The 24,557-nt window shown below is 50.0% G+C and overlaps 1 protein-coding gene across 2 annotated transcripts in view; it reads left to right on the plus strand.

Moving 5' to 3' along the window:
• Window positions 1-24,557, plus strand: part of LOC139276941 (phosphatidylinositol 4,5-bisphosphate 3-kinase catalytic subunit gamma isoform) — a 44,839-nt gene that overhangs the window by 12,728 nt on the left and 7,554 nt on the right. For both annotated transcript variants that reach the window (XM_070894937.1, XM_070894938.1), the window contains 6 exons: window positions 4,886-5,111; window positions 6,401-6,495; window positions 9,977-10,123; window positions 16,521-16,611; window positions 17,530-17,660; window positions 22,925-23,036. In XM_070894937.1, the coding sequence (XP_070751038.1) occupies window positions 4,886-5,111; window positions 6,401-6,495; window positions 9,977-10,123; window positions 16,521-16,611; window positions 17,530-17,660; window positions 22,925-23,036 (802 nt within the window). The remainder of the gene's footprint in view (window positions 1-4,885; window positions 5,112-6,400; window positions 6,496-9,976; window positions 10,124-16,520; window positions 16,612-17,529; window positions 17,661-22,924; window positions 23,037-24,557) is intronic.

Consider the following 24,557-nt stretch of genomic DNA (forward strand, 5'->3'; position numbering starts at 1 on the left):
CCCACCCCCGCCTTTCCTCTCCACACCCAGGGACCCTCGAATCCTGTGGTCGAGATGGATAAAAAGCTTTTCTACGTACATCACGGCGAGTGTGTTAGACGGCGACAACGTAACATCAGCTCACCGCCGTGCAATACTTATCCATTGCCTCGGCACCGAAGGCCAATGCATCTTTGGCCAAATCGAAGACACGGAGTCCTACGACAAAGCAGTAAGTGCCCTAGAGAAATATTTTGGGCCAAAGAAAAGTACCATGATGGAGAGATACAAATTTCGTCAAAGGGGGCAAGGGAACGGTGACCCAATCAAACAGCACATCATTTCATTAACTGAACTGGCCGCTACGTGTAACTTTGGAACACTCACAGAGGAAATGATCAGGGATCAAATTATTGAGAAAACAACGATCCCCGCATTCGGGAATGCTTGCTAATGGAGAATGACAAATTGGCATTGGACAAAGCAACTAATTTGGCCATCCAAATTGAAGCAGCGCTTTCTGATTCAAAAGCGATCAGATCCCCTGCTCCCCTGTGCAGCAGACTGCAGCTACAGCCCATTTGCAAGGCGTTCGTCCAAAGCGGAAATCACAGCAGAGACCCAGGGCTAGTAATAAGCCACCCACTACGGATCGCGTGCCTAACTTCCACTGCTTTAACTGTGCGGGCAAATCACATTCAGCAAACATAAGAACATAAGAATTAGGAACAGGAGTAGGCCATCTAGCCCCTCGAGCCTGCTCCGCCATTCAAAAAGATCATGGCTGATCTGGCCGTGGACTCAGCTCCACTTATCCGCCCGCTCCCCATAACCCTTAATTCCCTTATTGGTTAAAAATCTATCTATCTGTGATTTGAATACATTCAATGAGCTAGCCTCAACTGCTTCCTTGGGCAGAGAATTCCACAGATTCACAACCCTCTGGGAGAAGAAATTCCTTCTCAACTTGGTTTTAAATTGGCTCCCCCGTATTTGGAGGCTGTGCCCCCTAGTTCTAGTCTCCCCGACCAGTGGAAACAACCTCTCTGCCTCCATCTTGTCTATCCCTTTCATTATTTTAAATGTTTCTATAAGATCCCCCCTCATCCTTCTGAACTCCAACGAGTAAAGACCCAGTCTACTCAATCTATCATCATAAGGTAACCCCCTCATTTCCGGAATCAGCCTAATGAATCGTCTCTGTACCCCCTCCAAAGCTAGTATATCCTTCCTTAAGTAAGGTGACCAAAACTGCACGCAGTACTCCAGGTACGGCCTCACCAATACCCTGTACAGTTGCAGCAGGACCTCCCTGCTTTTGTATTCCATCCCTCTCGCAATGAAGGCCAACATTCCATTCGCCTTCCTGATTACCTGCTGCACCTGCAAACTAACTTTTTGGAATTCATGCACAAGTTTTAAAGTTTAATTTGGTTTAATTGCCGGTGCTTTTAGTGTCCCCCTCCCCTTTTATAGGGGGCACTTGGAGAAAAAATATGTTTTTGTGCCCAAAAAAACCCCCCAAAAAATACCACAAAAAAAATAAAAGGGCCTGTAAATGTTTGGTGTTTCCCCCAGATCGGGGGGGCACGGTTTAATGTTTTTTGTTTACTCCCAAAAAGAGTTTCATGCACAAGGACCCCCAGGTCCCTCTGCACTGCAGGATGTTGTAATTTCTCCCCATTCAAATAATATTTCCTTTTACTGTTTTTTTTTCCAAGGTGGATGACCTCACATTTTCCGACATTGTATTCCATCTGCCAAACCTTAGCCCATTCGCTTAACCTATCTAAATCTCTTTGCAGCCTCTCTGTGTCCTCTACACAACCCGCTTTCCCTCTAATCTTTGTGTCATCTGCAAATTTTGTTACACTACACTCTGTCCCCTCTTCCAGGTCATCTATGTATATTGTAAACAGTTGTGGTCCCAGCACCGATCCCAGTGGCACACCACTAACCACCGATTTCCAACCCGAAAAGGATCCATTTATCCCGACTCTCTGCTTTCTGTTAGCCAGCCAATTCTCTATCCATGCTAATACATTTCCTCTGACTTCGCGTACCTTTATCTTCTGCAGTAACTTATTGTGTGGCACCTTATCGAATGCCTTTTGGAAATCTAAATACACCACATCCATTGGTACACCTCTATCCACCATGCTCATTATATCCTCAAAGAATTCCAGTAAATTAGTAAAACATGATTTCCCCTTCATGAATCCATGTTGCGTCTGCTTGATTGCACTATTCCTATCTAGATGTCCTGCTATTTCTTCCTTAATGATAGCTTCAAGCATTTTCCCCACTACAGATGTTAAACTAAACCGGCCTGTAGTTACCTGCCTTTTGTCTGCCCCCTTTTTTAAACAGAGGCGTTACATTAGCTGCTTTCCAATCCGCTGGTACCTCCCCAGAGTCCAGAGAATTTTGGTAGATTATAACGAATGCATCTGCTATAACTTCCGCCATCTCTTTTAATACCCTGGGATGCATTTCATCAGGACCAGGGGACTTGTCTACCTTGAGTCCCATTAGCCTGTCCAGCACTACCTCCCTAGTGATAGTGATTGTCTCAAGGTCCTCCCTTCCCACATTCCCGTGACCAGCAATTTTTGGCATGGCTTTTATGTCTTCCACTGTGAAGACCGAAGCAAAATAATTGTTTAAGGTCTCAGCCATTTCCACATTTCCCATTATTAAATCCCCCTTCTCATCTTCTAAGGGACCAACATTTACTTTAGTCACTCTCTTCCGTTTTATATATCGGTAAAAGCTTTTACTATCTGTTTTTATGTTTTGCGCAAGTTTACTTTCGTAATCTATCTTTCCTTTCTTTATTGCTTTCTTAGTCATTCTTTGCTGTCGTTTAAAATTTTCCCAATCATCTATTTTCCCACTAACCTTGACGACCTTATATGCATTGGTTTTTAATTTGATACTCTCCTTTATTTCCTTGGTTATCCACAGCTAGTTATCCCTTCGCTTACCGCCCTTCTTTTTCACTGGAATATATTTTTGTTGAGCACTATGAAAGAGCTCCTTAAAAGTCCTCCACTGTTCCTCAATTATGCCACCGTTTAGTCTGTGTTCCCAGTCTACTTTAGCTAACTCTGGCGTCATCCCACTGTAGTCCCCTTTGTTTAAGCATAGTACGCTCGTTTGAGACGCTACTTCCTCACCCTCAATCTGTATTACAAATTCAACCATACTGTGATCACTCATTCCGAGAGGATCTTTTACAAGATCATTTATTATTCCTGTCTCATTACACAGGACCAGATCTAAGATAGCTTGCCCCCTTGTAGGTTCTGTAACATACTGTTCTAAGAAACAATCCCGTATGCATTCTATGAATTCCTTCTCAAGGCTACCCCGTGCGATTTGATTTAACCAATCGATATGTAGGTTAAAACCCCCCATGATTACTGCCGTTCCTTTTTGACATGCCTCTATTATTCCCTTGATTATTGTCCGCCCCACCGTGAAGTTATTATTTGGGGGCCTATCAACTACGCCCACCAGTGACTTTTTCCCCTTACTATCTCTAATCTCCACCCACAATGATTCAACATTTTGTTCATTCGAGCTAATATCATCTCTCACAACTGCCCTGATATCATCCTTTATTAACAGAGCTACCCCACCTCCTTTCCCTTCTTGTCTATCCTTCCGAATTGTCAGATACCCCTGTATGTTTAATTCCCAGTCTTGGCCACCCTCCAACCACGTTTCTGTAATGGCCACCAAATCATACCCATTTGTAATGATTTGTGCCATCAACTCATTTACTTTATTTCGAATGCTGCGTGCGTTTAGGTAGAGTGTTTTAATACTAGTTTTTAAACCATGATTTTTAGTTTTCACCCCTCCTGCAGCCCCTTTATATTCATACATATTGTCCCTTCCTATCACCTTGTGGTTTACACTTACCCCAATGCTACTCTGCTCTGTTGCCTCCTGCCTTTTGCATTCTTTTTTGGGGTCCTGTTCATCTGAGCTCTCACCCACTCTAACTAGCTCAGAGCTCTCTCCTGGATTCCGAATACTCCTCGCATTAAGGCACCGAGCTTTCAGGTTGCCTTTTTATTACACTTTGACCCTTTAGAATTTTGCTGTACAGTGGCCCTTTTTGTTTTTTGCCTTGTGGTTCTCTGCCCTCCACTGTTACTCATCTCCATTCTGTATTTTGCTTCTGTCTCCATTTTGTTTCCCTCTGTCTCCCTGCAAAGAGTCCCAACTGCCCTGCACATGGGAAGAAATGCTCAGAATGTGTAAAATGAACTATTTTGCTAGTGTCTGTCACTCATTGCAGCATATTCGACATGTGAACAACCCCGATAGTGATGAACTCAGTATGGTTTACACCGTTAGTGACATTTCGCACATTGGTCTGGGCAAATTCAAGGACTGTGATGTAAACATTGACGGCACGCCCATCTGCCTCCTCATTGACCTTGGAGCCAAAGTCTCCATATTAAGCGAGGCTGTGTACAAAACCCACGTCACGCTCTGTCAACTGCAACCCGCAACTTCCACTCTGCATGTGTACTCCGACTCCAAAATTGAGGTACTTGGGGTCATATCTGTCCCAATATACTACAAGGACATAACATTGGAGAACTTCTCCTTTAATGTCGCGAAGGGCCGAAGCTTCATGGGTGTTGACCTTTTTGACAAGCTTGGGTTCAAAGTTTACGACCCAACCGGCACACCTGTGTACACGGTGGACTTTGACAAGCAGTATCGCTCAATCGTCACAGGGCTCATGCTGGTTTTGGGACACCATTTTGGGAGTTGCTATAAAGGACACGGTTAGTTACATTACTCCTGGTTCAGTTAATCTGTTTATTTACGTACACAACACCTTGCCCCTCCCGCTGCTTAAACGTTTTTGTGTTTCCCGCAGAGTAAGAGAATTGGCCATTTTTTCTTCTGGTACCTGCGCAGTGAGGTGACGGGATCTCCGTACTTCTGCGAGCGTTTCGCGGTGATCCTGGAGGCCTACCTGATGGGCTGTGGCAGGGCCATGCTGGAGGACTTCCACAGGCAGGTGCAGCTGGTTGACAGTCTCGCCCAGGTGGCCACCGAGATCAAGAAGATCATTCCGGAAAAGAGTGACCTTCCGCCCAATGGTGAGACACTTCTCAGCTGTCTTAGAGGTCGAAGGGTAGCTCGCCCAACTCAAGAATTGAATTTCGGGCTGCGTGGCTTTCCAGTTGTGGCCTGGGAAGGGGAGGGGAAGGTGGAGAGGAGGGAGAGTGGGGGGCTGGGGGAGAGCATGGGGGCTGGAGGAGAGTACGGTGGGGCTAGGGGAGAGTGGGGGGGGTGGGGATAGGAGAGAACGGGGGAGCTGGGCAGATTGGGAGGGGTGGCACGGGTAGGGAGGTGGGAGAGAGTGGAGGGGTCGGTGCAGGGATGGGGGAGTCAGAGAGGAGAGAGTGGGTTGGGGGGGGTGGGAGGAGAGGGTGTGGGGGGCTGGGGGAAGGGAGAGCAGATGGGGAGCATGGGAGAGAGGAGAGCATGTGGGGGAGAGTGGAGGTGGGGGGGCAGAATGGGGTGGAGGGTGGGGTGGAGGGCGGAGGGGAGCGCTTCCTCAGCAGCACACTGGACTGTCGGCTGAGATTATGGGCTCAAGTCTCTAGAGTGGGGCTGGAACCCGCCACCTTCTGACTCGTGCAACCCACTGAGCCATGGCTGATGCCCGGGATTGGGAGTGGGGTTCAAGTGTTGGAAGCCCATAGACTGTTTGCAGAACGGAGAGTTGAAGGTGGGGCGGGGAGAGCTGAGGGAGGTGCGTGGGGAGGGGAGAGCTGAGGGAGGTGCATGGGGAGGGGAGAGCTGAGAGAGGTGGGAGGGGAGGGGAGGGCAGGGGAGAACTGTGGGAGGGGAGAGCTGAGAGAGGTGGGAGGGGAGAACTGAGGGAGGTGGGCAAGGAGGGAAGAACTGAGTGAGGTGCGTGGGGCGGGGAGGGGAGAGCTGAGGGAGGTACGTGGGGAGGGGAGAGCTGAGCGAGGTGCATGGGGAGGGGAGAGCTGAGAGAAGTGGGAGGGGAGGGCAGGGGAGAACTGTGGGAGGGGAGAGCTGAGGGAGGTGGGCAGGGAGGGGAGAACTGAGGGAGGTGCGTGGGGCGGGGAGGGGAGAGCTGAGGGAGGTGGGCGGGGAGGGGAGAACTGAGGGAGGTGCGTGGGGCGGGGAGGGGAGAGCTGAGGGAGGTGGGCGGGGAGGGGAGAACTGAGGGAGGTGCGTGGGGCGGGGAGGGGAGAGCTGAGGGAGGTGGGCGGGGAGGGGAGAACTGAGGGAGGTGCATGGGGCGGGGAGGGGAGAGCTGAGGGAGGGAGGGGGAGGGGAGGGGAGAGGAGAGCTGAGGGAGGTGCGTGGTGCCACGGATCGGACTAACGCTGGCGTGCCCTTTTGATTGCAGCGACTGCCTTGGTTCGGGAGATGCTGAGGAAAGCCCAGCTGCCCCAGGACTTCCTGGTCCCTTACGACCCTCGCATCAAGGCCGGCAGCATCCTGGTGAGGGAGAACCCGCGCAATAGATCAGTCCGCATCCTTTCAGCAGAAAGATCTGCGTGATGACTCGGTTTGTTCGATGTGCTACCTGACGTGACGCTGAGCCGCGCGGCTCAGCAAGATCCCAGGACCTGTCTGTGGGTGCCAATCAACCTCCTCATCCAGCATGATGGAAACTGTTAATATCCGTCAGGATTCCCGCCCCTGGTCACAGTCAATTGCAACACGTCAGTCAGGAGCAGGAGGAGGCCATTCAGCTCCTCGAGCCCGCTCCAGCATTCGGCCCCTCATGTCCGCTCCGCCATTCAATTCGCCTCAGCCGTGTGTTGGTAACAGTCAGTCTCCCACTAGCAATCTGTCACCCAGCTCCATTCTGAGCTCAGTGTGATCCAGCACAATGAAGCCTCACTTAGTCGACTGACCCTCGGGATTTCTCACTGTCCGCCGTATGGGACGCGGTCTCTCCCAGTCTGACCTACATTGGGCTCCCGATCCAGCAATGCCTTGATTTTAAAATTCTCATCCTTGTGTTCGAATTCCTCCAAGGCCTCCTCGACCCTCCCTATCTCTGTAACTTCCTCTAGCCCTACAACCCTCTGAGATCTCGACGCTCACCTAATTCTGGCCTCCTGAGCATCCCCCGATTTCCATCGTTCCACCATTGGCGGCCGTGCCTTCAGCTGCCTGTGCCCTGAACTCTGGAATTCCCTCCTGTAATGTATTTGCTTCATGGGTTCTTTGCTTAAGAATTCATAGCAACACATTGCTATTAAGAACTAGTTTATTTATTAGCAAAGGTTGTACAATCGCACTACACATTACCAGTTCATCCACTCGGCTCACAACCACCTGCCTCGTCGAGGATCCCCTGAACCCAACTGGCTGGGGTTTTATTGAGTCTTGTGAACATCAACGACTGGCTAAGCCACTCCCAACTCAACAGCTCTACAACTATTTTGTAGAAAACAATCAAGTGCCCCCAGATTAAAGGGGGGGGGGGTCACACTCCAAAAACTTTTCAGGTGCCCCCTTTTTTTGGGGGGGGTTTCTTGAGGGCACCAAAACACAAATTATACAAGTGTCCCCTGGCTAAAAGGGGGGCGGGGCACTAAAACCGGCAAACTTAAACACGTTCAAATGTTGACGTGTTTCAAATTAAAATTTGGTTGCCGTGGGTGGTGATGCACTCCAGTCCCTCCGGTGCCCACTCTCGCGGAAGGCCGCGAGCGTACCGGTGGACACCGCGTGCTCCATCTCCAGGGACACCCTGGCTCGGATGTAACCACGGAAGCGAGGCAGGCAGTCGGGCTGAACGATTCCCTCGATCGCCCGCTGCCTGGACCGGCTGATGGCCCTCTTGGCCATGTCCAGGAGCAGTCCTACGAGGAAGCCTTTGGACCTACCCGCTCCCCTCCGCACAGGGTGCCCAAACATCAGGAGTGTGGGACTGAAGTGCAACCAGAATTTGAGGAGCGGCCCCTTTAAATAATGGAACAGGGGCTGCAACCTCGCACATTCAATAAAAACGTGGAACACGGACTCTTCCAGACCGCAGAAATTGCATGCAGCCTGGGAGCTGACTTAAAAACTTATTGCACGGGACTGCTCCATGCAACACATTCCAGGCTAAGTCTCCAATAAATAGTGGGAGGACTCCTGCGTAGAGTGCACTCCATTGGGGACCCCTGCCTCCTCCTGATGGCAAGATGGTACGCCATGGCGTGTCCGGACAGCAGACAAGGATGGCAAGGTGGAGAGTGGAGAGTGTGCAAGAGCAGCCCGTACAGGAATCCCCTCCGCGCAGAACTGAAAGGCACGGAGGGGATTTGCCCGAAGCAGCTCAAGTTGTGAGGCGCCGGCTCCCGAGGGAGGTTTCGGGGCTTGGCGCCAATGAGGAATTCCGTCCGGACGGGGGTAAGTTTGAACGGATCTTTCCACGTGCTTGAGCCTCCTCGACACAACTAACGGAGTCAGGGCCCAGCACTGTTTTTAGCGACTCGATGGCATTGGTGCGCGCCGGAATCGGGCCAGGATAGGCGCCGTGCCAGCACGTCTGGCGCCATCCAGCCCGCTCCTCCGCCATCGAGCAGGTCCCTGACCCTGGTCACTCCGCCAGCCACAACCCTCTCGTCCACCTGCCACCTAAAACCTCGGTCGTGGAGGTACGGATTCCTGAGCAGCGGCTCCTGCAGGACAGCCGCCATTCCAGCCGGTGGAGAGCTGCGCTTGGTGGAGACTTTGTACCAGACCCTGATGAATTCCTGGTAAAAGACAGGCCACCCCTGGATGGCGGTCCTAACGCCCCCCAGGCTCACAAACAGGAGCTGCGTGTCGTAGTTGAGGCTGTACTGCTGGCAGAAGAAATACGTCGCCAGCGCATGCCACCTAGGAGGGGGCTCAACGTAAAGGTATCTCTGCAAGGGCTGAAGACGAAAAGTCGCAAGCTGGGTGCTGACACACACCAACGCCTGACTGCCCTCCCTAAGCGGGGGACTCAAAACCGCAGCAGAGACCCAGTGCTTCCTGTTGTTCCAGAAGAACTCCACCAGCTTCTTCTGTATCTTGGCAACAAATGCAGGGGGAGGGGTCAAAGTGACCAGCCGGTACCACAGCATAGTGGCCACCAGCTGGTTTATGACTAGCGCTCGGCCCCTGTAGGACAGCACTCAGAGCAGTCCTGTCCAGCGCCCTAGGCGAGCGGCGACCTTGGCCTCCAGCTATTGCCAGTTCGCCGGCCAGGCTTCCTCGTCAGGGCTAAGGTAGACTCCCAGATAGAGGAGATGGGTCGTGCTCCAGGCAAAAGGCCTGAGCTCCTCCGGCAGGGAGTCCACCCGCCACTGATCCACCAGGTGTCTGGAACATTGGTCCCAGTTGATCCTGGCAGAGGATGCGGCCGAGTAAATCTCCTGGCACTCACGCATCCTCCGCAGGTCAACGGGATCCTCTACCATGAAGAGCACGTCATCGGCATAAGCCGAGAGGACGACCTCCACGCCCGGCCCTTGCAGAGCCAAACCTGTCAACCTCATCCGCAGGAGGCGCAGGAAAGGCTCCACGCAGATGGCATATAACTGGCCGGGCATGGGGCATCCCTGGCGCACCCCTCTCCCAAAGCGAAGGGGCGCCGTCAAAGATCCGTTAACCTTAATCGGACACTCCGCAGCGGAGTAAAAAAGTCGGATCCGGGCGACGAAATGCGTCCCGAGCCCGAAAGCGCGCAGAGTCAACACCTCTACAAACCCGTGAACATACTCACAGGTGCGTACATTACACCTCCCTAAACCTCTCCGCCTCTCTTCCTCGCTCTCCTCCTTTAAGGTGCTCCATAAAATCTCCTTCTTTGACACCTGTCCTAATATCTCCTTATGTGGCTCTGCTTGACAATGTACGTGAGAAGCACCTTGGGATGTTTTACTCAGTTAAAGGCGCTATAGTAATGCAAGTTGTTGTTGCTTCATGGCATTGTGCGGCCACCCCGCCACAGGTCGAGCGCTGTAAGATTATGGCCTCCAAGAAGAAGCCTCTGTGGTTAGAGTTCACCTGCGCCAATGCTGACGGGACGCAGAGCCGAACCGTGGGCATCATCTTCAAACACGGCGACGACCTGAGGCAGGATATGCTGATCATCCAGGTAATGCTGACTAGCCCGCTGGTGTGGGGCTTGACCCCCCGACCTCCTGGCCCCCCGACCACCTGACCCCCGACCTCCTGACCCCCTGATCTCCTGACCCCTGACCTCTTGGCTCCCCGACCTCTTGGCTCCCGATCCCCTGACCTCCCGACCCCCAACCTCCTGACCCACGACCTCCAGATCCCTGACCCCCCTGAAGTTCTGGACTCTCACGACCTCGCACCCCCCCCCTGCCCCCCCCCCCCCACCCCGCTCCCCGGTACCTTCTTATGAGAGGATTGACTTAAGAAGATAGATTGCGAAGGTTGGGCCTATACACATTGGAGTTCAGAAGAAAGAGAGGTGATCTTATTGCAACATATAAGATGATGAGGGGGCTCGACAAGGTGGATGCAGAGAAGATATTTCCACTCATAGGGGAAACGAAAACTAGGGGACGTAGTTTCAGAATAAGGAACCGCTCCTTTTAAAACTGAGTTGAAGAGGAATTTCTTCTCTTAGATGGTTGTAAATCCATGGAATTCTCTGCCCCAGAGAGCTGTGGAGGCTGGGTCATTAAATATATTTAAGGCGGAGATAGTCAGATTTTTAAGCGATAAGGGAGTAAAGGCTTATGGGGGGGCGGGCAGGAATTGTGGAGCTGAGTCCATGATCAGATCAGCCATGATCCTATTGAATGGCGGAGCAGGCTCCTATTTCTTATGTTCTTACGACCTCCCGACCTCCTGAGCCCCTCCCTGACCTCTTGACCCTCCAACTTCCTGACCACCCGCGGAGCGAGTTAAAGCGTCTAACCACTGTATCGGGCGTGCTCACCATCTTCAGGTCCTTACCGAAAAGGTGGAAGACACGTGTCTTGCTGGTGATGAGTGATCACCAACATGTATCGGGGTTCGGGAGTGTATCGGGGTTCGGAGGCTGTATCGGGGTTTGGGGATGTATCGGGGTTTACATAGAAACATAGAAACATAGAAATATAGAAATTTACAGCGCAGAAGGAGACTATTTCGGCCCATCATGTCCGCATCGGCCGACAAAGAGCGGAAAGGCAAAGAGCACCCAGTCCGCCTCGCACAACTGCGACACCCCTTATACTGAAAACATCTACACTCCACCCCACCCGGAGCCATGTGATCTCCTGGAGAGGCAAAAACCAGATAAAAACCCAGGCCAATTTAGGGAGAAAAAATCTGGGAAAATTCCTCTCCGACCCATCCAGGCTATCGAAACTAGTCCAGGAAATCACCCTGGCCATATTCTATTCCCTGCATTACTTACCATTATATCTGCTCCGTCCAACAAAAGGTCATCCAGTCTAATCCCTATACGCCCCCCGAACCCCGATACACCCCCGAACCCCGATGCGCCCCCAAACCTCGAGACGTCCCCGAACCCCGAGACGTTCCCGAACTCCGATACACCCCCCCGATTACCAGCTCTAGGTCTGTAACCCTGCAGGTTGCTGCATTTTAGGTGCCCCTCCAAACATCTCTTAAAAGTGGTGAGGGTTTCTGTATCCACCACTCTTCCAGGTAATGAGTTCCAGATCCCCACAACCCTCTGCGTAAAGAAGCTCCCCTCAAATCCCCTCTAAATCTTCCACCGACCATCTTAAAGCTATGCCCCTTCATAATAGACCCCTCCACCAATGGAAATAGACCATTACTAATCACTATGTCCAGGCCCCTCAATATTTTGTACCCCTCAATGCAGACTCCTCTCAACCTCCTCTGTTCCAATGAGAACAAACCCAGCCTATCCAATCTGTCCTCATAACTAAGATTCTCCATTCCAGGCAGCATCCTAGTAAATCTCCTCTGCACCCTCTCTAGTGCAATCACATCCTTCCTATAATACGGCGACAAGAACTGCACGCAATACTCCAGCTGTGGCCTAACCAAAGTAGAAACATAGAAACATAGAAATTAGGTTCAGGAGCAGGCCATTCGGCCCTTCGAGCCTGCACCACCATTCAATAAGATTATGACTGATCATTCAACCTCAGTACTCCTTTCCTGCTTTCTCTCTATACCCCTTGATCCCTTTGGCCGTAAGGGCCATATCTAACTCCCTTTTGAATATATCTAATGAACTGGCCTCAACAACTTCCTTCAGTAGAGAATTCCATAGGTTAACCACTCTCTGAGTGAAGTAGTTTCTCCTCATCTCGGTCCTAAATGGCTTACCCCTTATTCTTAGACTGTGACCCCTGGTTCTGGAACTCTCCAGCAACGGGAACATTCTTCCTGCTTCTAACCTGTCCAATCCCGTCAGAATTTTATATGTTTCTATGAGATCCCCTCTCATCCTTCTAAACTCCAGTGGATACAAGCCCAGTTGATCCAGTCCCTCCTCATATGTCAGTCCTGCCATCCCGGGAATCAGTCTGGTGAACCTTCGCTATACTCCCTCAATAGCAAGAATGTCCTTCCTCAGATTAGGAGACCAAAACTGAACACAATATTCTAGGTGTGGCCTCATCAAGGCTCTGTACAACTACAGTAAGACATCCCTGCTCCTATACTCAAATCCTCTAGCTATGAAGGCCAACATGCTATTTTCCGCCTTCACCACCTGCTGTACCTGTATGCCAACCTTCAATGACTGATGAACCATGACACCCAGGTCTCGTTGCACCTCCCTTTTCCTAATCTGCCACCATTCAGATAATATTCTGTCTTCCTGTTTTTGCCACCAAAGTGGATAACCTCACATTTATCCACATTATACTGCATCTGCCATGCATTTGCCCACTCACCTAACCTGTCCAAGTCACCCTGCAGCCTCTTAGCATCCTCCTCACAGCTCACACTACCACCCAGCTTAATGTCTTCTGCAAACTTGGAGATATTATATTCAATTCTTTCATCTAAATCATTGATGTATATTGTAAATAGCTGGGGTCCCAGCACTGAACCCTGCGGCACCCCACTGGTCACTGCCTGCCATTCTGAAAAGGACCCGTTTATTCCAACTCTCTGCTTCCTGTCTGCCAACCAGTTTTCTATCCACGTCAATACATTACCCCCAATACCATGTGCTTTAATTTTTCACACTAATCGCTTGTGTGGGACCTTGTCAAAAGCCTTTTGAAAGTCCAAATACACATCCACTGGTTCTTCCTTGTCCATCCTCAAAAAATTCTAGATTTGTCAAGCATGATTTCCCTTTCATAAATCCATGCTGACTTGGACCAATCCTGTCACTGCTTTCCAAATGTATTATACAATTTAAGCATAACTTCCCTGCTCTTATATTCTATGCCTCGGCCAATAAAGGCAAGCATTCCGTATGCCTTCTTAATCACATTATCCACCTGGCCTGCTACTTTCAGTGATCTGTGGACAAGCACTTCAAGGTCCCTTTGTTCATCTACACTATTAAGTGGCCTACTGCTTAATGTGTATACCCTTTCCTTATTAACGCTTCCAAAGTGCATCACCTCACACTTCTCTGAATTAAATTCCTTTTGCCACTGCTCTGCCCACCTGACCAGTAGATTGATATCCTCCTGCAGCCCATGAATTTTCTCTTCATTATTAACCACACAGCCAATTTTAGTGTCGTCTGCAAACTTCTTAATCATACTCCCTATATTCAAATCTAAATCGTTGATATATACCACAAAAAGCAAGGGACCCAGTACTGAGCCCTGCGGAACCTCACTGGAAACATCCTTCCAGTCACAAAAACATCCATCAATCATTACCCTTTGCTTCCTACCTCCAAGACAATTTTGGATCCAACTTGCCACTTTGCTCTGTATTCCATTGGCATTAATCTTCATGACCAGTCTACCATGTGGGACCTTATCAAAAGCTTTGCTAAAGTCCATATAGACTACATTGTGCACTATCCTCATCGACCTTCTTGGTTACCTCCTCAAAAAATTCAATCAGGTTAGTCAGACACGATCTTCCCTTAACAAATCCGTACTGACTGTCACTAATTAATTCTTGCCTTTCCAAATGCAGATTTATCCTGTCTTTCAGGATTTTTTCCAATAATTTTCCCACCACTGACGTTAGGGTGTAATTACTCGGCTTATCCCTTTCTCCCTTCTTAAACAAGGGTACTACATTAGCAGTCCTCCAGTCCTCCGGCACCATGCCCAGATCAAAAGAGGACTGGAAAATGATGGTCAAGGCTTCTGCTATTTCCTCTTTTACTTCGCTCAACATCTGGGCCTGGGGACTTATCTATTTTCAAAGCTGCTAAACCCTTCAATACTTCCTCTCTCACTATATTTATTTCATCCAGAATATCGCACTCCTCCTCGATAACAGCATCTGCATTACCCCTTTGTAAAAACAGATGCAAAGTATTCGTTAAGAACCCTCCCAACATCTTCTACCTTCACACAAAGATTACCCTCATGGTCTCTAATAGGCCCTACCCTTTCTTTAGTTACCCTCTTACTCTTAATATATTTAAAGAACATCTTAGGGTTTTCCTTAATTTTACTGACCAAGAATTTCTTGTGCTTTCTTTCAGCATTCATAATATACTTTTTAATTTTGCCTCTTCACTTTCTATATTCCTCTAAAGATTCTATAGTATTTAGTCATTGATATATGACAAAAAACGTCCCTTTTTTCCTTAATCCTCCCCTGTAAGTCCCTAGACATCCAGGGGGCTCTAGAATAATTTTTCCCAGCATTTTTCTTTAAGGCCACATGTTTGGCCTGAGCATTCCGGATCTCCTCCTTGAATGCCTCCCACTGTTCCGACACCGATTTACCCACAAGTAGCTGTTTCCAGCCCACCATGGCCAAATCACTCCTTAACTTAGCAAAATTAGCTTTTCTCCAATTCGGAACTTTTATTCCAGGCCTATTCTTGTCCTTATCCATAACTAACTTGAATCTGACTGAATTATGGTCACTGGCACCCAAGTGCTCTCCCACTAATACCCCTCCCACCTGCCCAGCTTCATTCCCCAAAACGAAATCCAAGACCGCCCCCTCTCGTGTTGGGCTTGCTACATACTGACTAAAAAAGTTCTCTTGAATGCATTTCAAGAATTCCACACCCTCTATACCCTTCACACTAAATTTGTCCCAATCAATATTAGGATAGTTAAAATCCCCTACTATTACTACCCTATGGTTTTTGGACTTCACAGCAATTTGCCTACATATTTGCTCCTCTATCTCTCTCCCACTGTTTGGGAGTCTATAATACACGCCCAGCAGTGTAATCGCCCCTTTTTTATTTTTCAATTCGACCCATATGGCCTCATTTGATGATCCCTCTAACATATCATCCCTCCTCACTGCTGTAATAGTTTCTTTAATCAGGACCGCAACACCCCCCACCGCCCCCCCCACCACTTTTTTACCCCCCTGTCTATCTTGTCTAAAAATCCTCTAGCCCGGAATATTGATCTGCCAAACCTGCCCCTCTTTCAGCCATATTTCTGTAATGGCTATAATGTCATACTCCAAGTGTCTATCTGTGCTCTTAGCTCATCCACCTTATTCGCTATACTCCTTGCATTAAAGTATATACCATTCAGCACAGGAAGACCTCCTTGCTTACTACATACTAAGCCATGTTTTCCTCTGTCTCACAGATTCGCTTTCTAGATTCTTGCTATCCAATTTCAGCTTTACTTCCTTCAATTTTGAATTTGTTCTCAGGTTCCCATCTCGCTGTCAAGCTAGTTTAAACTCTCCCCAACAGCACTAGCAAAACTCCCCACGAGGATATTGGTCCCGGCGCTGTTGAATCCCATCTCCCCCAGAAGCGGTCCCAATGCCTCAAGAATTTAAAGCCCTCCCTCCTACACCAACTTTCCAGCCATGTGTTCATCCTCTCTATCCTTCTATTCTTATACTCATTAGCACGTGGCACCGGTAGTAACCCGGAGATTACTAGCTTTGAGGTTCCACCCTTTAATTTTCTTCCTAGCTCCCTGAATTCTTCCTGAAGGACCTCATCCCTTATTTTACCTATGTCCCGATATGGACCACGACTTCTAGCTGTTTGGGGGCATATCGGGGTTCGAGGGCGTATCAGGGCTTGGGAGGGTGTATCGGGGTTCAGGGGGCGTATCATATTCGGGGGCGTATCGGGGTTCGGGGTTTCGGGGGCGCATCGGGTTTCGGGGGCATATCGGGGTTTCGGGGGCGTATCGGGGGTGTTCATCACTGTGAGCCCAGGCAGTGAGGATATTTGGCCATGGAAGCCATCGCCGGCTGAGCCAAGATCTGCCCTAACCTGTGGCCTCCCGGGAGGAGGGACCACGCGCCCTCCCAGACTTGCTACACCGAGAGCAATGCAGGGGTATCAGTGAGATCAGAGCCAGCTCTGAGGGCCTGCCTCTGTGCCTCTGGGGATTGTGGGCAGCTTCACAGCCCCAGTGTGGCTAACTCCTGCTTCATTTCTTTTGCAGACTCTAGTGATAATGGATTCTATCTGGCAAGAAAACTCACTCGATCTGAACCTCGTGCCTTATGGATGTATCTCGACTGGATATAACATCGGTACACACTCCCCCTCCCTCTCTCCCAGTGTCTCCCTCCATGTCTCACGCACCCTGTCTCGCTCCTCTCTATCTCCCCCTCTCTAACTCCCTCTCTCTCTCTCTCTCCCTCTCTCTCCCAGTCCCTCTCTCTCTCCGTGTCTCTCTCCTCGTTGCTCTCTCTCTGTCTCTCCCTCTCTCTTCCTGTTTCACTTCCCCTCTCCCCGACTCACTCCCGCTCTCCCCGTCTCACTCCCGCTCTCTCCGTCTCACTCCCGCTCTCTCCGTCTCACTCCCTCTCTCTCCCTCTCACTCCCCCCTCTCTCTCTCTCCCCCCTCTCTCCCCCCCCTCTCTCTCTCTCTCTCCGTGTCTCCCTCTCACTCCCTCCTCTCTCCCTCTCACTCCCCCCTCTCTCCATCTCACTCCCCCCTCTCTCTCTCTCTCTCCATGTCTCACTCCCTCTCTCGCTCTCTCTCCATGTCTCACTCCCCCTCTCTCTCTCTCCATGTGTCACTCCCTCTCTCTTTCTTCATGTCTCACTCTCTCTCTCTCTCTCCATGCATCACTCCCCCTCTCTCTCACTCCATCTCACTCCCTCTCTCTCTTTCTCTCCGAGTCTCACTCCCCACTCCCCCTCTCCCCCATCACACTCTCTCTGTCTTCCAGAAGAGCAGGGGAGTTCTCCCCGGTGTCCTGGTGCCAATATTTATCCCTCAACCAACATCACTAAAACTTCTGATCATTATCACATTGCTGTTGGTGGGAGCTTGCTGTGCACAAATTGGCTGCCACATGTCCGACATTACAATAGTGACGACACTTTTTTTTAAAAGCACTTCATTGGCTGAAAAGCGCTTTGGGACATCGCGAGGTGGTGAAAGGCGCTATAGAAATGCAAGTCCTTTCGATAAAGTTGTGTGTCCTTGTGCGACCCTGCAGGGATGATCGAAGTGGTAAGGGACGCGACAACCATCGCGACTGTACAGCGGAGCAAGGGCGGGAACACCGGGGCATTTAAAAATGACGCCTTATACGACTGGCTGAAATCCAAACTCCAGGTGGAGGAAGCGGTGAGTCCCTGGTGAGGTCTTGATCACTTCTTTTCCTCATTTCCCCACGGAATGTTTCCAGGGCCGGCCTCGGGAATGGCACCCTGGGCAAACTTGTATTCGGGCGCCCGTTCTCAGAGTTTAAGTTTGTGGTAGTGTTCGTGGAAGTTTCAGCAACAAAGCTGTAATCTCGAGAGTCTTTTTATAATTTAAATAATAAATGATATAGCCCATAAAAAATAAAGTTATAGCTAAGTGACATTAAATTAAACACTAAACTAATAAATAATAACGAATTAATAACTTTTTTCACAAAGATATTTTGTGCTATCCATCGCCTTCGATACAGACAGGGTTGACAGGATCCTGAGTGCTAGCCATGTGTTGGGGAACTTGCTCCTGATACTTGACGATTGCTCTCTCGGAGTTCTGCAGTCCGTTGGAAGCAGACTTTGGAGATCGCTAAGTTCTTTGCCGAGGTCGATGCTGTTAATTTCAGACCCTCTTGACCACGGTGCCCTGGGCGCCCACCCACCTCACCCACCCGTGAGACCAGCCCTGACCCTATGGTCTCCCAAAGACTTGTCCCAAGGTCTGGTGGGCGTCACTGGAAAGGTGGGGCTTCCACTTGAAGAGTGGGTGGGGAGGGAAAGGGTACGGATGGGGTGGAGTCCCCAGATTAAAGGTTAATCTCCAGGACACTGCTACGAGCAAAAACTCCAGAGAAAAAATCATAGCGAGCATTCAAACAGTTAAAAAAAAAATTCTTTAGACACCTTTGTTTATTAGTTACAAAAATATCAGAGATGGGAAACAGGCTGTTTGATTTTTTTTATTCGTTCCTGGGATGTGGGCATCGCTGACAAGGCTGGCATTTATTGCCCATCCCTAATTGCCCTTGAGAAGGTGGTGGTGAGCCTTCTTGAACCGCTGCAGTCCATGTGGTAAAGTGTTCTCACAGCGCTGTTAGGGAGGGAGTTCCAGGATTCTGACCAGCGGCGATATATTTCCAAGTCAGGATGATGTGTGAGTTGGAGGGGAACGTGGAGGTGGTGGTGTTCCCATGCACCTGCTGCCCTTCACCTTCTAGGTGGTGGAGCTCGCAGGTTTGGGAGGTGCTGCCGAAGAAGACTTGGCGAGTTGCTGCAGTGCATCTTGTAGATGGTGCACACTGCAGCCACGGTGCACCGGTGGTGGAGGGAGTGAATGTTTAAGGTGGTGGATGGGGTGCCGATCAAGTGGGCTGCTTTGTCCTGGATGATGTCGAGCTTCTTGAGTGTTGTTGGAGCTGCACTCATCCAGGTAAGTGGAGAGTATTTCATCACACTCCTGACTTCATCATAGAATCATCGAATGGTTACAGCACGGAAGGAGGCCATTCGGCCCGTCGAGTCCGTGCCAACTCTCTGCAAGAGCACCTCAGCCAGTCCCACTCCCCCACCCTTTTCCCATAGCCCTGCAAATTATTTTCCTTCAGATACGAAGAAATGTTCTTTAAACTGATGCATCATTCTTCGAAATTTGTACAAATTAAAAACTGACTCTGGAGGCAAACACATGCCTAAATGTACACATGCCTGAGATTGGTTGACCTGCTGAGGACTGTGATGATAGGAAGCCAATCAGACTGGTGGGAACTAAATGTTTTCACAAACAGTCTCTGAACTGTGGCCTTTCAGATGATTATTTTATAAGTACTGTATAATATAGGACAGTTGTGATAATCTATAAGAAACGACCCATTCTGGGAATTATGGTCAAACCAGTGGGCTTTCTATTTCTGGGATAAAGATTGGTTTCCCCGAATGGCTCGCAGTTCATCCAAATTCCATACAGTAGTTGAAGTATATAGACAAACGGTATTGTTGGTTGGATTCCCGGTTAGCGTTGAGTTAGCTGATTTTAACTAGTTCAGTAATGAGGCCTACAATTGGCCTTTGCATTCCTGGGTTTGGGAGGGAATATTGAGCTATTGGTCCTGTTTTTGATTGCTATCTACTCGGCCTCGTGCAGAAATAATGTAAGTGTGTGTGTGTATGAGAGAGAGAGAAAGGGCAGGATTGGGCTTGGTTATGATATCCCCATGGTTGAATGGTCTACCAAAAAAATAAGAATGGCTATTTTGACCAGGTACCGAAGGAAGCCTAGTACCCATGGAAACATGCCATAACAAAGAATCAGTGCCTTCGGGGGAGAAGGAAAGATAAATTAGTGAGAAGTTTCTAGCTATATTTCCTACCAGTTCCTGAGATTTTCTAAATCACTGTAGTCATGAAATTATGCCCTGCTGTGGGATACTCGTATATGAATGCTGACCGCTGAAACTTTTTACGCAGGGAGTGGTTAGGATTTGGAATTCACTACCTGAAAGGGTGATGGAGGCAGACTCAATTGTGGCTTTCAAAAGGGACTTGGATAATTAACCTGAAGGGAAAAAAATTGCAGGGCTACACAGAAAGGGCGGAGGAGTGAGACTAGCTGACGTGCTCTTACAGAGAGCCAGCACAGGCTCGACAGGCCGAATGGCCTCCTTCTGTGTTGTAACCATTCCATGATTCTATACTGATCCAATTCCCTTTTGTAAGCAGTGATTGAGTCTGCCTTCACCACCTTCTCAGGCAGACCATTCCAGATTTAAAACATTGCTGTGTAAAAAAGTTTTTTCTTACATCACCTTTGGTTCTTTTGCCAATCCCCTTAAATCTGTGTCCTCTGGATCTCGACCCTTCCGCCAATGGGGAACAGTTTCTCTCTATCTACTCTGTCCAGACCCCTCATGATTTTGAACACCTCGATCAAATCTCCTCTCAACCTTCTCTGCTGCAGAGAGAACAACCCCAGCTTCTCCAGTCTATCCACGGAACTTTCTATAAATCAGTCAGGAATCACCGCTTGGTCGGCGTGGAGGGGCCGCCATTTTGTATATTGCCTTTAGTTTTGGAGCGGTATACGTGATCATCCCGCCCGTTCTCCTGCCACGTGGTGCACACGCCAACCCCTTACCGACCAACAGCGACCCCTCCTTTCGGAACTTGCCTCCGCAGGACATTGCCCCATGCGGAATTTCCTCGCCGGAGCGGCGGTGCCCCCGACAGCTTTTTTTGGATGGGCGGCGTGGCCACCCTTAAAGGGGAGGGCATGCTGCCGGTGACTCCATTCAGGCTGCCAATTATGCACGCGGATAACTATTGGCCAGAACACCAGGGTTAGCTACCCTGCTCTTCTTCAAAATAGTGCCGCGGGATCTTTTACATCCACTTGAAAGAACAGACGGGGCCTCCATTTAACGTCTTATCTGAAAAACGACACCTCTGACAGTGCAGTGCTCCCTCAGTACTGCCCCTGAGACAGTGCAGCACTCCCTCAGTACAGCCCCTCCGACGGTGCAGCGCTCCCTCAGTACAGCCCCTCCGACAGTGCAGCGCTCCCTCAGTACAGCCCCTCTGACGGTGCAGCGCTCCCTCAGAACAGCCCCTCCGACGGTGCGGGGCTCCCTCAGTACAGCCCCTCCGACAGTGCAGCGCTCCCTCAGTACAGCCCCTCCGACAGTGCGGGGCTCCCTCAGTACTGCCCCTCCAAAGGTGCAGCGCTCCCTCAGCACTGCACTGGAGTGTCAGCCTAGCTTTATGTGCTGAAATCCCTGGAGTGGGATTGAACCCACAAACCTCTGACTCGGAGGCGAGATGCTGCCCACTGAGACACCGCTGACATGCTGTGACAACATCAAGGTGTTAGGCCTTAAGCCAGCATTGATTTTCACCTGGAGGACGCCTTCGCTCCTCGCTGTCTGTGTGTCCTTCTTGGGCTCCAATTTTTATATTTTGTTTTGGTGGGCTGGTGATTACCTAGGGTCAATCATGTGTGTCCCATCTATAACTCGACCCTCACCGTCCCGTCCCGCCTGGTTAACAATGCCGTTCCCTTATCTTTCTGAGGAATGTCCTGTTTTATTTCTTTAAGGACATTTTATGATTCCCTGGCTCCTTGTTGTCAAACTTTTAAGTTTTTCTTTGGATTGCCTTGTTTATTCTAGTATCCTGTGCTGTCTTCCCATCTCACTTTAATGTCCTTGTGTTTGTTATCTGACCTCGCTGACATTCCTGTAGTCAGCACCCAACTGCTTCTCTTCAATTTATTATCCTTCTTTGTTTCTTAAGAATGAAATCCCTATTTTTGGGTCGAATAACTAGTTCCTACAAGATGGGTCATAGAAACATAGAAACATAGAAAATAGGTGCAGGAGTAGGCCATTCGGCCCTTCTAGCCTGCACCGCCATTCAATGAGTTCATGGCTGAACATGCAACTTCAGTACCCCATTCCTGCTTTCTCGCCATACCCCTTGATCCCCCTAGTAGTAAGGACTTCATCTAACTCCTTTTTGAATATATTTAGTGAATTGGCCTCAACAACTTTCTGTGGTAGAGAAATCCATAGGTTCACCACTCTCTGGGTGAAGAAGTTTCTCCTCATCTCGGTCCTAAATGGCTTACCCCTTATCCTTAGACTGTGACCCCTGGTTCTGGACTTCCCCAACATTGGGAACATTCTTCCTGCATCCAACCTGTCTAAACCCATCAGAATTTTAAACGTTTCTATGAGGTCCCCTCTCATTCTTCTGAACTCCAGTGAATACAAGCCCAGTTGATCCAGTCTTTCTTGATAGGTCAGTCCCGCCATCCCGGGAATCAGTCTGGTGAACCTTCGCTGCACTCCCTCAATAGCAAGAGTGTCCTTCCTCGGGTTAGGTCCTCGGTTTAACTTCTTATCTGAGAGACGGCACCTCCGACAGTGCAGCACTCCCTCACTACTGCCCCTCCGACAGTGCGGCGCTCCCTCAGTACTGCCCCTCCGACAGTGCGGCGCTCCCTCAGTACTGCCCCTCCGACAGTGCGGGGCTCCCTCAGTACTGCCCCTCCGACAGTGCGGCGCTCCCTCAGTACTGCCCCTCCGACAGTGCGGCGCTCCCTCAGTACTGCCCCTCCGACAGTGCGGGGCTCCCTCAGTACTGCCCCTCCGACAGTGTGGCACTCCCTCAGTACTGCCCCTCCGACAGTGCGGGGCTCCCTCAGTACTGCCCCTCCGACTGTCCAACAGACCAGGTGTAGCATTGCACCACCGACCCTCACATACCCCTGCCCCCTCCCCATCACACCCCCACCCCCCACCCTCCAGCCCAGGCTTCGGAGGGAGCGTTAATTAACCCTTAGCATACCAGTCGCGAGGTGGAATCTAGCGGTGCAGCTTAGTGCGTCTGGCCACTAACCGTGTGCTCTGTGCTCTCCAGTATTACCAGGCGATGGAGACTTTCGTCACTTCCTGCGCGGGATACTGCGTCGCTACCTATGTTCTCGGAATTGGGGATCGGCACAACGACAACATCATGATAACAGAGCAAGGTACGACCTCTGACCTGCGCGCAAGAGAGGAGCACAGTTTCATCATTAGGAACAGGGGGAGGCCATTCAGTCCCTCGAGCCTGCACCGCCATTTAATGAGGTCAGGGCTGATCTGCACCTCGACCCCATTTATCTGCCTTTGTACCGAATCCTTCGATACCCTGCCCCAACAAAAACCCATCGATCTCAGCCTTGAAAGCTCCAATTGACCCCCCGGCATTCACAGCCTCTGGGGGAGAGAGTTCCAGATATCCACCACCCTTTATGTGAAGAAGTGTTTCCTGACATCACCCCTGAACAGCCTGGCTCTAATTTTAAGGTTTTGCCCCCTTGTTTTTGTAATGACTCAAGAGTCTGGTTACTGTAAACTCACTCAGGTGCAACCTGATCCATCTTTATTCCGAGAGTGCCTGCAGGTGTAAACTGATCCATATTTATTCCAGCCCGAGAGTGCCAGTTTGACAAAGACACCCAGCTTATATACAGGTGGCCAAGCACACGTGCCACATGCGTACAGCCTGATGACCTCTGACCGCGGCACCCTCTGGTGTCTGGTGACCCCCAAGCATTAATACATAACAACATCCCCCTTTTAAAATCTTAACAACAGTCTTTTTACAAATTAAGATGGCCTGGGGCTTTCCTCTCACGAGTTGATCGTCTCAGTTCAACTCTTGCTCTGGGCGAGCATTCTGAGTCCGTTGAGACTGAGGGCTGAGTAGCCGATCTGATGGGAGTGGTCATGACCACATCAGAGACTGAAGGTTCAGAGTCAGTAATGTCAGCAAGGTCCTGTGATGAGTAAACAATGGTTGGTTGGTCACTGACTGCATCTTCCTCACTCGGTTCCAGTTCATCCGTGTGCCGCAGTTTAACCTGGTCAAGGTGTTTCCTGCATGTTTGCCCATTCTTGAGCTCGACAATAAACACTCTGTTACCCTCCTTGGCTGTAACAGTGCCGGCGATCCACTTTGGGCCTTGACCATAGTTCAGTACATAAACTGGATCATTGACCGAGATGTTCGAACCAGTTGGCGGGCTCTGAGTAGCGGCAGGTTTCACATAAGCAGCTCTGCCCGAAAATGATGCCATCTTGTTTACAGTACTTGCTGTGGAACTCCGACTCGTTGATGATATTTGCCTCATCCGTCGTCATGCATGCCTGGGCAGTCGCAATGGCCTTTTTCAAATCCAGCGTCTCTGCAGCCAACAGCTTCCTGAGGATCACATCATGGCTGATGCCTATCACGAAGACGTCACGCAGCATGTCTTCCAGCATGTTCCCGAACTTACACGGCTCAGCAAGAAGTTGCTGGTCGGCGACAAATCCCGACACGACCTGGCCCTCAGCACGAACATGCGTGTAGAAACGGTAGTGTGATATAGAACATAAGAATTAGGAACAGGAGTAGGTCATCTAGCCCCTCGAGCCTGCTCCGCCACTCAACAAGATCATGGCTGATCTGGCCGTGGACTCAGCTCCACTTACCCGCCCGCTCCCCGTAACCCTTAATTCCCTTA

The sequence above is a fragment of the Pristiophorus japonicus genome, chromosome 12, assembly GCF_044704955.1.
Source record: "Pristiophorus japonicus isolate sPriJap1 chromosome 12, sPriJap1.hap1, whole genome shotgun sequence".
Classification (NCBI taxonomy): Eukaryota; Metazoa; Chordata; class Chondrichthyes; family Pristiophoridae; genus Pristiophorus; species Pristiophorus japonicus.